Here is a 14734-nt window from a genome sequence, read left to right as displayed (position 1 = left end):
GGCGTAGCCCTTTAGAAATCTACCTGTGGGGCAGAGGAGACGTAGGAATTGGCTAACTCTGGAACTCGCTAACTCGGTCGTGTGTCGGAACTGGCTAACTCTGGAACTGGCTAACCGTCCCAGTTAGGAATTGGCTAACTCCGGAACCCGCTAACTCGAGTTTGTCCCGCGGCGGAATTCGCTAACTCTGGAAGTCGCTAACCCGGCCGCGCCCACTGCACGGAGCGTTGCCAACCTTGCACGACGAAATAGTCGTAATCTGCCGTAATTCAAAACGTCAGAATTGTTACGGTATTGGTTTCTATTATCAAATCCATTAGGGGGAATATAATAGCTACGTAGCTCAAAGCAATTAAAATGCAATTATAACATCATTAAGAAGTTATTTATTATGTTGGTTCACCTTGTGATTGTTTCTTGATGATTGTAGAGTTTTATTGAAAGTTTTATCCAAGAACATGGCAATCATAAGGTAAACCAACATAATAAATCCTTTGTTCTTGAAACTGGGAATGCCACATAAATTCTAAGAGATGGTTTTGTATTTTGCTGTTACAAGTCCAATGAAGTTGTGTTATTTGATTTATATCTAAAATGAATGCCAGTGTTATAGGAAAATAGCAATTCATGAAAATTAGTGAGAATAGTAGACCTACCAACTAAACTACGAAGAGATTGTAAATGTAAGTGAGCTCTCAAACACGGATACAAAATTTAATCGTGATGTAATTGACCCTTGTCCAATAAAGCCTTAAACCGTGTTTTATAAGTAATTCTTCAAATTAAAGGTTCGTTGTTGACTCGTCAAACTTATGTGTAAAAATATTACATACGTTTCATAACAGTTAATAGAATAGTTGTAGGCTAAACCTAGGAAATTGTCAACTAAAGCAATGTAAACCTAGGCCTACATGCAAAAAGCTAGTTTTTTTAGCCTAACTCTAAGATTTGTTTAATTTATTATTAATTTTGTTTTATGATTTGGTGTTGGAAGAAGGATAGATTTAAGAAAGGTAAAGTCAAGGTCATTTTAGTTTAGGGTTTCAGTTTTGTAGATGTCAACAACTGTGTATTTTTTTAAATAGTATCCGTCGTTATTATTTTTAGTAACTTTTAATGTGGTTTACAGTGGGTTTAAGTGTCGCAAAAATGTTAACTTTACAAGTTGTTTACAAAAGTATGCCTATCTATTTATATGAAATCAAATGATGAAAAACAAATCTTGTCCAAATGGGTTTCGAACCTGATATCTACGTGTCGTGAGCCCCTTACCTTACCTCTGAGCTATTTGTTTATTGACACAATGTGTTTTCAAGCGGTCAAATAACAGCCGACAGTTGCAATGGTCGCAATACTTAAAATATTTTTGATACTATGATTCTGTTATGACATCAAGTAGTTGAATTGTTTTTCTGGAGTTGGAGAGGAGACTATTATTTTAATATAGATTCATTAATTACAATTAGTAATGTTATTACTGTATGATACATTTGTTAATGCCTAATTAAATAATTTTCCCCCTAAAAATGTTCAACTACTAAATCTTTGCTTAAATAAATTAACAAACATCAATTAATGCAATTATTTGCATTTATTATTATTATGTTAACCCTTTGTTGCCCAACCACTGAACAATTGGAAAAATAAGAAAATGTTTGCTGGAAGATGTTTTTATGGATCAAATTAAGTTATTAAATATCTCCATGGTTACTTGGTACTGGTACCATGGTTACTACCATGGTTACTAATAACTCCATGGTAACAGAAAAAAAATATTATTTGGGACTTGAGGGTCCCGTTGGGGGACTTAAGAGTCCCGTCGGTCGACAAAGGGCTAGTACCCTATGGAGTCCAGTATGTGCTGCAGCCTGATGGACTAAGTTTGAACTACAAAGACATGCTGAAACTGTTGCTAGGCAACAGCTACAACCAATAGCAACCCTAGAATGGCCTAATTGGCAGCAGCTGTTCTGAAAAAGCAATGCTTACTTACTTACTTACTCCTTCTTCATCTTTTACCCAAAATAGGGATAGATTGCGTCTCGTCAAAAATAAATAAAACATTTCTTATGCACGCACAAAAGAAAAAAAAATTCTTCACAACGTGTACAACAGTTCAATGTATAAAACAATATATATACATATATACAAGTTAAAAAAAGAAAAACTTCCAGGGATGATGGAAAGATGGCTACCGCATGTTTGCTATCTCCTTATCTGTCATGAACTCTGAGATGCTATAGTAGGCTCTCTCTTTCATTAGCGACATAAGCTTGTCCTTAAGATAACCTCTTTTCCAGTCCCTAACGGCCATCGGCAGTTTGTTGAAGAACTTAAGACCCTGAATTTGATAGGTAGCAGCTGTCTTAGAAAGCCTAACACGGGGAACATTCAGCATGTTTCTCTGCCTGGTGTTGTAGGAATGGACCATGGCACGGGATATAAGGTCTCTATGTTTAGCCCAAACATGAAGAAGGCACAGGAGTATGTAGTGACCAAAGACAGTAGGTATTCCCACTCTCTTGAAAAGGGGCCTACCATGAGCTGGGACTTAATAGTCCCGTTGGTCGACAAAGGGTAAGCAGGTGTTCGACTTTATCTAGTCAACGCTAGTACTCAATCATCTAGTACAACTATCACAACATCATCTGATTACATTTATTATAGATCAAATAAAAGATCATAAAACCTCATAATAGTCCTAACTGTATAAATGTACATTATTGTGATTATTAATTTGCTTTTTGCATAGTCAAAGTAAGTTACAACTACAGTATTATTGCTCAATAATATTAGTTTGTCATTAACATCTTAGTTCAGTAATAAAAACTGTAACGTTTAAATTAACAACTACCGCAAGTTTTACTCATTGCCCTGAAGCTATCAGCCGATTCTTTGTTATGCTTCCATTTTATGTTTGTCAAATAAATTGTGACGTTTCAAAAACAATAATGTGAGAGCCTAATGCATGTAAATAATGGTAAAACCCTATACATTAGACTATAGAAAGAAACACAATTTATAAAATGATCTTGGTAATTTAATGAATAATGTGCATTAGAAGAGGCAGGTGACATAAAATTGAGGAGACGTGTTGTTAGTTTGCAAGGCCAAAAAATTAATACTACCAGCGGGATGCGAACCCGGCACCTTCAGGGTGTCACATTATTAATGTGACAGGGTTGGTAGCTCGTTTCTAAATCATACCATTATAATGATCAATAGCTCAAATGTAAACCCTTTTATCACAGAATATTTTAAGGCTAGAACAAACTGCAAGCTGTAAAAACTGGAGATATAAGAAAAATTGTCTACAAACATGTTCAAACTACGAAACATCCATAAGAAATGTATGGGGTACGACTTTTTTGTTTTGTAGTCTTTTTGCATTGCCTGTTTTGATATGTTTACTGTTTCATACTATATAGTATTCATGTTTACTGTTTCCTATAATAGTTTTTTTTCACATATTTGTTCAAACGTCTGAGAATAATGTCCTTCTTGCTGAAAACCTCGTACTACCGTACAGTATCTGATAGGCCTATACTGCAAACCCTAGAGTGATTATTGAAAATGGTCCATTCTTCTTTTATGACCCATTGTGCAACTGTGGGTGTAAACAGAACGGACTGTCTTGTTCTGCTTCATGAGGGGAGTGCCAGATTAATGAATGTCAGAACATTGAAACAAAATGATAAGTTATTCAAATGAATAAAAATCATAACCCGCACGACAGACATAAAATAGACCTTTAAAGAGTCATATTATAGCCTATCAAGGAAAATCATTCACGGCTACAAACCCGGTCTACCAAATACGAACTTGATAATTTTATTTACAGCATTTCATATATGTAATGCAATTTATTTGAAAAAGGAGCAAATTACGGCCTATGAAAAAAAAATATTTCATCAACAAAAGAACCGAACGAACTATCTTTTTACAAACGAATAAACAACAATTAAATTAGAATATAATAACGCATTTTACACACTAATAATAATCATAACAATAATAATTAACATAGCCTACTTCTCAATATACTTTTATTTAACATCAACCACATTGCTCTTACTGCGAATTATTCATTGGATACGATATTATGGTACCGAACCGATACGATCGTAGGTACTACACTTTCGGCAACACTGGCCAACAATCTTCGTGCTTTGCTCCTATTGGCCGGCGCGCGACGCTTCTGATTGGAAGTTAGCGAGTTCCGCCGAGGGACCGAGTTAGCGAATTTGTCCTAGTACGGAAGTCACTAACCCGGCTCTAGAGCGGGTTAGCGGGTTCCGGAGTTAGCCAATTCCGAAACCGAACAAGTTAGCGAGTTCCTCTCATCGACCAAATTTTAAGATAAGGCATTTAACATGGGGTTAGCGAGTTCCAGAGTTAGCCAATTCCGCGGACCCGGGCAGAGCCCTTAGGAAATTCGCCAAATCAATACTTTTCGGCAAATCTACACACTCTAAGTTTCATTTTTATGTGCCATATGCCTATAATTTTATTTGGTAAATGACCTTAACCGTTTACATAAAATTTGATTGTATCACTTTAATAATATAATAGATTGCAGTTATGGGAGAGGACACGATTTAAAAAAGAAAACTGGTCTTTTAATTTATACGGTATCCTATTGTGTAGCACACATCTACCATAGTCCTGATCATTGACTTTAAATCTAGAGATTTAAAGTCAATGTCCTGATGTTCTACCACTGCACCTAGACCATGGGAAAAAGTAAAGTTTAGCACAAGCAGGATTTTTGTGACAATTACTCCTCCAAAACTACTGAACCGATTGACATGTTTTTGGTGTCATTGGAAAGAGCATAACGTGAAGTTGTGCAAGAAACTTTCTTTTTAGGTAAATAGTTAGAGAGTGAGGCCCTGGGGCCCTTTAAAGTTTTGTATTTTTCCATAAGATTAACATGGGAAACAAACATTGTTTTGAAACTCCAGCTGTTGTCAGAAATTAAATATTAATAATTGGTCTCCATCGAAGCATGAGAAAATTCACAATGTTTACATTTGCTTTGACATTTAAATGTAAATAACGAGAACTGTCAAATTTCACAATTTCAGACAGCTGATCCAAAGAAATAAAACAACATGTGGTATGTTTATTTAATCTTAAACTTTATGATTGATTTTTGATTATGAATCTATTTCAATGATTCTGAAATAGATTTTTCCTGTTGCGAAGCAAAAATTAAAAGTGAGAAGAAGAACATATGTTAATTGTAAACAGTCAATAATTAAATTATTTATGTTGTATTAAAAATGTGTATAGTTTTGGATGTTGGTTTGTGTTTAATGATTTAAGTTATAAATTATAGAATTTTTATTAGAATTTTATAGGATTTGGAATATGAGTAAGCCTATGATAAATAACACCATTTCAGAGTTCTGCCAGTTTTTGCCTAGCTCTGCCCTGTAGAGTTTAAAGTAGCCTACACCTTATTATCTAAAAATTTGCTAAATAGCTTAGGTACGTTACTTTATAAAAGCTGACAGCCTTTTTACGTTGACTTAAATTGTAAGCTTATCTTTTCCCGTCATCATCGGAAATTATGACTGTTATTAGTTTTTAAACAAGTTATTTGTTTATAAATAACTCCTGTACTTCTTTGCAATTGCTCGATTTCGAGCAACATGTACACTAGTTATTTTAAATTTATAATCCTTACCCTCTCTGTTCTGATATTCGTGCATTATTTAATATGTTTGAACCAGCTGTGTGGAATTGTGAAATCAAAATTCATTTGACAATTAGTTCTGGTTGTTTACATTTTTAAATTATGTAGGTTTGCTCTTGTTACTATGGATACCATCAATCAATATTTTAAAATCTCTCACCTCAAATTTTTGAAAGCCCACGGGGCAGAGCCCTAGGACAATAACGAAGAGGGAATAGTTGTATAATATGTATCCTCGGAGCTGTAGCTTCATTTGCGTGCAATTTGAGCCCAGTCGGTCAGTACTTTTTGAGATTAGGCTATCTCATACAAACACACAGACACACCAATACGGGGTTTTACCGAATACTCGCAAACACCTAATTGTGGCATCTTTCAACCTGCGGCCACCAGTGGATGAAGGAAGGTGGTAGAAACATGTCTGCATCGATATTTTTAATGAACACTCCATTTTAACATCTAACATTCCAGTTTTTAAATTGTGGCACCATGCCACAAATCGGTATATATCAACAGTGTGTGGAGAGGATGCCACTAATGCGTTGTAGTGCTTGAGCGGTGTGTGCGCCCCCCCCTACTTCTCGCGTGCGCTGTTGCCAGTTCTCCGTTCTAGTTCCTTCATTCCGTTCTGTATTCATGTGGCTATGCCCTAGCCGCTGTAGCTCATTTCCCGCGCTCATGACGTCGTCTTTTATTAGTGTAAGGATTTTATATGAAGTTTTTTTCAAAGCTCCAATAATTTTTACAATTATTGGATTTAAAGTCAATGGACCAAATGAAATGTCGTGAGGATTACATAAAACTACATGCTATTTTGTTGATATTTTATCGTCACATTGTATGTATGGTTTACGAACTGAGATACTTGGAATAAAGGCCTTAATGTGCTGGGTAAATTATCAGTTTCATGGGAATCTATATATTAATTACGTAAGCCGATTCTTTGCGTCAAAATTGTGGGCGACTGGGAAGTCGTAGAACGACAAGACAGGGCTCAAATTAAAGGTCTTTATCCCGTGACGGCGGGAAAAACAGTGAAATTCCCAAAATCTTAACACAAAATTAGATATAACATACAATGTTCTCCATAAGAATAGCATTAGAAGGCATTTACTGCTGATTTTTGTTTACTTCAACCCAGCTGATCGTGATTTTATCATTAGCAAGTAAGCTTACATTTGGATTACTCATTTGCCAGTCAATTCTGCAATGTAATGTATACTATATAAAACCAACTATATAAAGGGATAACGTTACCTTTAATAATCAAGACTTTTTAGTTATGTCAAAGTTGAAATAAATTGTTTTCAAGATTTAAGAAACGATTCAAGATTAAAAGAAGGTCTTCTTTGTTTTTATTTCAAAACATATGTAAAAGATTTATTCCAATTTTTTTTTTAATTTACTAACATTTATATTTGAGATTTATTGTAGTGTTTAATCAATATTTTGTATGAAGTGGAATAACCTCAACGGTTACTCTTAGAAAACAATTTGGGAATAGAGATGAAGTAGGTTCGTACAGGTATTTAAACGAACCAAAAATATTTATGTCGTGATTAGTTTCGATAACTGGGTAATGGAACCCTAACTAGCCGCAAAATAGTTGGTAATTAGACGTTGACTAGGCCCTTTTTTGGTAGAATATGTAAATCAATCGCACCTTTAGGAGGATTAACACCACATACTTACACTAGGCTAATAGTGGTTTTTTAATGTTGATCACAAACAAATTTAGGTCCAAGTTCTGTCAATGGGATGCCTTTACTTAAGAATAATTTTGTTAAACCTTTACAAAATGAGCATAGACTTAGAAATAATAACTGGGTAGGGTATCTCAACACACAATTTTTTGCCTTTTCTTATTTGACGAAGACAATTTCCAATACTGTATTTCAATCGGGGAAGCCTTGTTATCAGCATTAACCAAAAAACCAAAGCTACCTTAATAAACCAATATTTATTCTTAAACATGTTTGCTGCCTTTAGCAGTTAAACTCAGGAATCATTCAAATTCTCTATTGAACATAACGTTCTCAACAACAGCAAACAAAGACAAACAACAAACTGTTTTTGTTTTTTTTTGCACAAAAGATATGTTGTAGTGGGATATCTAGGCCTATCCTGACATATAGATAATTTGATTCTTAGTTTGTTTAAATATTCCAACAATAATTCCTTTTCCGTAGCTTTTTAGGGACTATGTCCCTACAAGCCACTAGTTTACATTAAAATACGCAATAAGTATGACTCCGTTTTTTCTGTATGCATATAATTAATTCATGGTAATGTAAAAGTATGCGTAACGAATTTTTCACCTCACTATGATGTTTTTAGCTGTTTTACATACATTTAGCTGGTTTATATTGGTGGCTGAAAGTTACGTTTTGCTGGCCATGCCAGCTGTCATCGTCATATGGGGACCGAGCAGGGGTTTACATCCATAGGGCCGCAAAATCACTTGTTCGCCTATTTACTTAAAACATAAATGTATTTTAAATGCACAAGCTGTATCCATGGCATTGCAATAGACTTGTTTTTTGTCACAGCTGCCTAGACAACTATTTATTGTTATTTTTGATTTTGCTGATTCCTCAAAATATTTCACATAAATAAGAGGGACGTTATATTGCAAAACATACTTGGGTAAAAAAAACCGCTCGTACCACGAGCCAAAATGGGTTTGCAGCTCTTGATCGTTTCCTTTGTTCTCGACTTCGTCCCAAACTTAAAACCCGATATCGAGTCGGCAAAACCTCACTTTAGGCCCTAGGTACGAAATATACTATTTTTTACGGTGGAATTAGAGACCCAAAGATTCTCACCCCGTTGCGAAGCATGGGCAGATAGTTAGTTATAAGATTATAAAGTCTTTACTGTTTTGTCTGTACATTGCGTAGACTCATGAAGTGTTTGGTTATTTCTACGTTGTATATAATAAGATAGCCGAAACGAGTCTTGTGTATATATCTGTACGTTTGTTTCATTCTTACTGTTATTGTGCCTGTAACGCAAAAGTTCCAATTCACGTGTCCTACCTTGGGAAAACTAGAGTACCGTTCATGATCCAAATAGTTTTGTAATTGTTTGAATAAATTTGCCAAGTTTGATCAAAATATATCCATAAACAAGCAAACTACAACATTTTACAATATTCTTTATATGAATAACAAGGGAATTTTAAATTTACAATTTTTGAATTTGTCCTGTTACCAATAACCGTACAAAAACACTTTGATCTACTAAATTATTTGTTTTCTAAGCTATTTAAAAAGGTCTGGATATAAATTGGGAAATTTTGTATTTTTAAGGTAACGTTTTTCTCCATTTCATATATTAGTAACAATATGTATAGTATCAAATTCAGTAATAACATTGACTACTGTATTTAAACCTTAACACAAGTGTTTATATATTCATTGAGGCTACTGGTGCTACCGCTGATGGCTTATGCATGTGTACGTTATAGTCGGGGGGCAAACTGTATTCCGTGGGATTTTTTGTGAAGGGAATGTGTGACTATGTGGAATCTCTTTATTATATGTCACATAATGGTGTAGTACCGGGTGTTTACCCTAAAATTGCGGGGTTTGGTTTTTATGACGTCGTAAATCCAAGATGGCCGCCATGTGTGACATCTATTCATTAAATTAAAAATGACTCTTTTCAGAGTAATATAATTGAATTTTAATTTAAACCATTGAATTCAGCTCAAAAAATCAAACAATTTGGTGTTTTGAATCATTGCTCTATGACCATTGGTTACCAAGATATTGAAGGCGGAAAACACAGAACATGGTCCCCATGTTATCCTTATGGGGAAAAAATAAAATTGTATATCTAGCTTATTACTCAGCATATCTTAATAATAATTGGTATGTGGCTTCATTTAGTAGAGATCTACTTGATTATGACCTAAAATCCCCCATTTTTACATTTCCGTGGCAGCAAACCTGCATACTAACTTCCAATGTTATTCTTATGGACAATTTTTTGCATGTACTTTGTATATAACTGCAAGTGGTTATAGTAGTACGTTTTCTGTGACCTAAGTGATGTAAACAGCACGCTCTTGCGTAACGTGTAACGTACAAGATTTTACCTGACCCGACAATAAACATGGGTTTACGTACAATATTTTTCATTATCCATTTCACTCATCTTCTATCAGTAACGTTCTTTTACTAACAAAAGCTAGGTTAGGTAGGAAAATACTTTAAAGCATAATAATAACATTCAAGCGCACAGCTGATTTCTAGCGTTGAACATCGTAGGCTCCATAGAGTTATATTTTTTAAGTTAAGCACTCAATGTTATTTAAATGGGTTTCTTTACATCACCGAGTGAGTTTTTGATACTTTACATCACTCGAGAAGTAAGGAAGTTGTATACATCACGCTTGGGATAGGGAAGTTTAACATGGCGGGTTAGGTACAGCAATTTAAATTATTATTTACTACACAAATTATTTGTAATGTAAAACATTGTTCACCACTCGGAGCAAAAGTATATTATTTATGGTACTTAAATTGTTTTATAGTACGTGGCAGTGTAGTATTATTAGTTTATTAGTTGCTTGTTGCACTGTTCTACACACTGCTCAAGCTCTACAGCTCATTAAGTGGCATCCTGTCCACACACTGTTGATATATACTGAATTGTGGCATGGTGCCACTATTTCGAGTGTAGGCTGGCGCGAGAATTGGCAACGTAGCATTAGGAAAGTTATAATTCCGGCGGACGGCGCGAGGCGCGCTAGCTACCTGTATGGTTTCGTGTTCCACAATTCGGTGTGTACCTGCGCTACTTAAACTCACATCAACGAGTTCAAAAATACTCAATTGTGGCATGTGATGTTTAAACGACGTAATAATGCTGGAAAACCTAAAAAATGATCGAATTAGCTGTGGCACCCTGAAAAAGGTGCCACAATTTTTGAAGGTGCCACAGTACGGCCGTGTGCCTGTGAAGGATGCCACTATTCGGTGAATACAAACACACACACACACACACACACACACCACCTCTTCTTTAAAATAGTATAGATAGATAGATATATTACTATTATAGTATTATATATTGTCTGTGCTATGGCTAAAATACGTTTTTATTACTGCATCAGCTGGAGACACTCTCTGAATATCTGCTTCAACCATTTGTTGTCAAACATTGATCTCGTAAAATAGTGAAATTATTTTTCGTATGCACTAATAGAGCAAGGTTTGTACTAAAAGAAAACCTTCTTTTAGTTAAAAAATACATGTTTCACAGGAAACATTTTTGACCATTGTAGTAACATCATTATAGCTTATAAGTATTTAAACTATTATTTACTTATAATAGTTTACATAATATTTAGCACATTTGACGGATAAACCTTTTTTGAATTCGTCATAATATAAGTGTATGAAACTTCATATGTATCATTCTGTGTATCAATATCTACTTATCTCATTTCTGTTCAATGAAAGTTATACAATTTCAACGATACCGGTACTTAAATGGGAAGTCTTACAGCTGTTATGAAACTGTGCATACATTTTATCTAACGAGTAAATTTGCTACCAATTGATATAGTATGACAATTCAATTCTACTGCAGTACTTAGAATTCTACCACTACTCACATTAAACCTACCATATTTACTTTAGAGCTGGTGATTAATTTATTGTATTAATCATGCAATATAGTGAATAGTGTAGTCATTTATTTATTTCGTTTCTATGACATAGCTCTATTTTGTAGAAATCAATTATGCAATCATAACAACAGAAATACTGCATCATTACATTTTACGGTGACATAGTATTTATTTTACATATAACAAATTTAAGCTAATGCAATAATTAGTTCAATTAGAACCATTGAATATTGAATAATTTAAACATTAATCGAAGACGAAGCGGTTGACAACTTTCAAACAGTTGACTAGGCCTAGTTGCCTTCAATAATTGCAATGCGAACTGTATGCACTGAGGTCGGCAAACAGTGTTCACTGTGTGCAGGCACTTTGGACGTCGTGGCACTTGGACGTCGTGCAACAGTCAAATATTGATTGGACGTCGTGGCACTTGGACGTCGTGCAACTGGCAGAGGCTTTGGACGTGGTGCAAATTATACTTCTTTACAATCCTACAGTGCGCTGTTTCACGACGTCCAAGTGCCACGACGTCCAAAGCTTGTAGAAAGACTATATTTTTGGCAGTTACTGTACTTTTGGACGTCGTGGCACTTGGACGTCGTGCAACAACTCAAAAATTATGTTTTGGACGTTGTGGCACTGGAAAAATATTATTGGACGTCGTGGCACTTGGACGTCGTGCAACACTCCCATGAGATTAGTATACATAAGTAAATTATAGAAACTAAATTATAGATTGTCAAGCCGAGCTGAGTATAGTCTAAAAACTTCAGTGACTAAGGTCTAAGTCAGATAAAATCAAGCCGAGCCTAGCTTTCATTCTCGTAATGTTATAGCGAACACAGAAAGTGTCTGCGAAGATGGTGGGATTGAAAATATACAATGTCACAGTGATTGCGGGAAACAAGGATGAAGTCTCCACAAGCACTGTAAATGACCACAAGGTTATCAAAATAGCTGGAGATGGATCAAATAGTGCATAACACAGACTCGCATACCTCTTGTAGGAATTTTTAAATCCACAAATCTAGCATTTAAAAGTGATGTTTTTAGGTTCATAAATAACCGAAATCAATTGGGCAGGACCTCTGGTTCGCCTCCAACCATAACCTCTAGTAGAGTCCCTGCCGAGAATCGTCAAATACTGTAAATGCATATGCAATTTCAAACAAACATGTTTTTTATCCAATTCATTCAAGGAATTGTCATAGATAGGCTTGTGTAATATACAGTTTTGCATGTTATTACCCACTTGCATTCTGTCTCCTATGATTTCAATCTTATTCATTTTTATGTCCAGTTCCACAAAACAACAAGAAACCTTGTATAGAGCAGGAGGTTGACAGTTTAAGAAGTAGGATCATGGCTCTAGAGCGGCTGGTCAACATAGAGGACAAACACGAGGCGTTGTCTGCTGTCTCATCACTAGGCAAGTAGTTTACTGTATGGCATATGTTTATGGGGAAATTCAGCTGGAGTACATGATGTTTTATTGGTATGGAAGCTTCTGCTGACAATACAGAGCCCGTAAGGTTTAATTTTATGAAAAAATATTAACGGTCTTCAGTTTATATGTTATATGTTCTACTGGTTCGGAAGTAAATCTGAATTCTTGTTGGAATGGCAAAATGTACATAGCCATGGCACAAGTTTTAAGCGTGCAGTTGAAATTCTCTATTGTAGATTGACTAAAGCAGCAAATTCTCTAAAGTTATAGGACTCAAATTGTATAATACACTTCCTTTACTTGTTAACAATATGCCTATAGAAATCATTTGCTAATTTTAAAATTGCTATTAAAATGGTCTCCGAAAGCATCCTCTTAATTCTGTTGAATAATTATTGTTCTTCGCTACTAGTGATTTTATTGCTTTTAAGCAACTTACATTGTTATTCAACTGATATTTGTCATGTATACATTGTCTCCATCTTACATCTGTGATGTAGTCTAAGTTTATTTGTATGTTACATACTGTCGACTGATAACATTCATGACTCAGGTTACATTTTTTAGTCCTAGCTTTCACAATGTATATTACACTTCTGTGTCTAAAAGGATCCTTATTGTTATTCTAGGTAAGGCTGTCACACAGCTTAGCAGTCAGCTGGGACTGTCATCTCCTGTTAAATCTCAACAGCCAAACACACGACGCAGGCTATGATACAGAGGGCATTGTAACGAGTGTAAAATATAGGACTGGAACTATTCTGATAGTATTTTCTTATAAGTGAAGTAGTTCTAAATGGTTAGTTTTGTAAAAGAAAAATGTGATTCATCCAAATTCTAAGAAACAAGCTGCTAATTTTGTACTCAATACTGCCTTAAAAACTTTGTAATTTTCCAAATTTGATGTTCCAAGTTATATTACTGTTATTTAAAGTAAGCTAACTATCAAAATTCGGTATATTCTAGTATAAATGTATGTATAGTCAAAGGCCTTTTTGAAATGTTTCATTCATTTATTTGGACTACTGAGATTTTTCTACAGTGGTATTTGATGGTGTAATTTTTGTGCTCTTTTTGGTTTTACTATTTAGCTAATGTAATGCTATTTTTCTATGCCGCAATGAGATTTATTAGCTTATGTCTGTGTAATTTATAGTTAGTTTATCATTTTTATTGTGTACAAAAACTCTAATGTACACAAATTTCAAATTCAATTGTAAATTTATTGCAATTTAAAACCTATGCCTTAAACCTCAAGTATTTTAAGGTTATAAGTTGATATTTGTGTATAAATGTATTTTTATTTTCATTGTATATAAGCTTATTTCTTATTTATTTTTGAAATTATATGCAATTCTACTCTTGTGCTTTGTTATTGTTAGTAATAATTGTATAACGAAATACTTAACTATGTTTTGTTGCCTCCATATTGTACAATATTCTGTGATGCATTGGAAACTGTACAGTCTGATATCAACTTGTCTAATTTTTTGTACTTTTTTACTCTTGGGGAAAACACTTGAGTGGATATCCAGTAAATATTTGTACTTTAGATTCCGATTGTTTCTCTTGTGTCTACCTTAACTTTCACTCCCATGAATTTCTGTTATTAGCGTATTTCCATTACTAGCAGAATGGCGCAGAAGCATCCACAAAATAGAGCGGAGTCATCAAGGGTTCATATTATATTGTTTTTGTCATACTGCAGTAAAAACAGTCGTTTTTAATGCATGCGTTGCGGGTCTAAAGTAGTATTTTTACTCTTTAGAGAGTAAAAATCTGTTTTTGCCTCTATGGAGTAAAAATCAGCTGTTGTCACCTCAGTTGTAAAATTCTATTGTAAACGATTGCATGTATCTAAAATATGTATCGATTCATGCTTCGTAATCATTTTAACCTACAGTCTACAGTCTCTTCCCGTAGCATTTTAGCATTGCAGATACAT

General features: G+C 34.6%; 1 protein-coding gene across 1 annotated transcript in view; it reads left to right on the top strand.

Moving 5' to 3' along the window:
• The window catches only part of LOC129000434 (chromosome-associated kinesin KIF4A-like), a 73832-nt gene extending 60328 nt beyond the window's left edge, over window positions 1-13504 (top strand). The window contains exons 19-20 of the mRNA XM_054427398.1: window positions 12643-12771; window positions 13419-13504. Coding sequence (XP_054283373.1) covers window positions 12643-12771; window positions 13419-13504 — 215 coding nt within the window. The remainder of the gene's footprint in view (window positions 1-12642; window positions 12772-13418) is intronic.
• Window positions 13505-14734: the final 1230 nt, after the last annotated feature.

Source organism: Macrosteles quadrilineatus, unplaced genomic scaffold (genome assembly GCF_028750875.1).
Source record: "Macrosteles quadrilineatus isolate MER2022 unplaced genomic scaffold, UCM_ALF_1.0 Scaffold_8__2_contigs__length_117827958, whole genome shotgun sequence".
Classification (NCBI taxonomy): domain Eukaryota; kingdom Metazoa; phylum Arthropoda; class Insecta; order Hemiptera; family Cicadellidae; genus Macrosteles; species Macrosteles quadrilineatus.
Note: the sequence above shows the minus strand (reverse complement) of the source record. Positions and strands in the feature narration are given on the sequence as shown.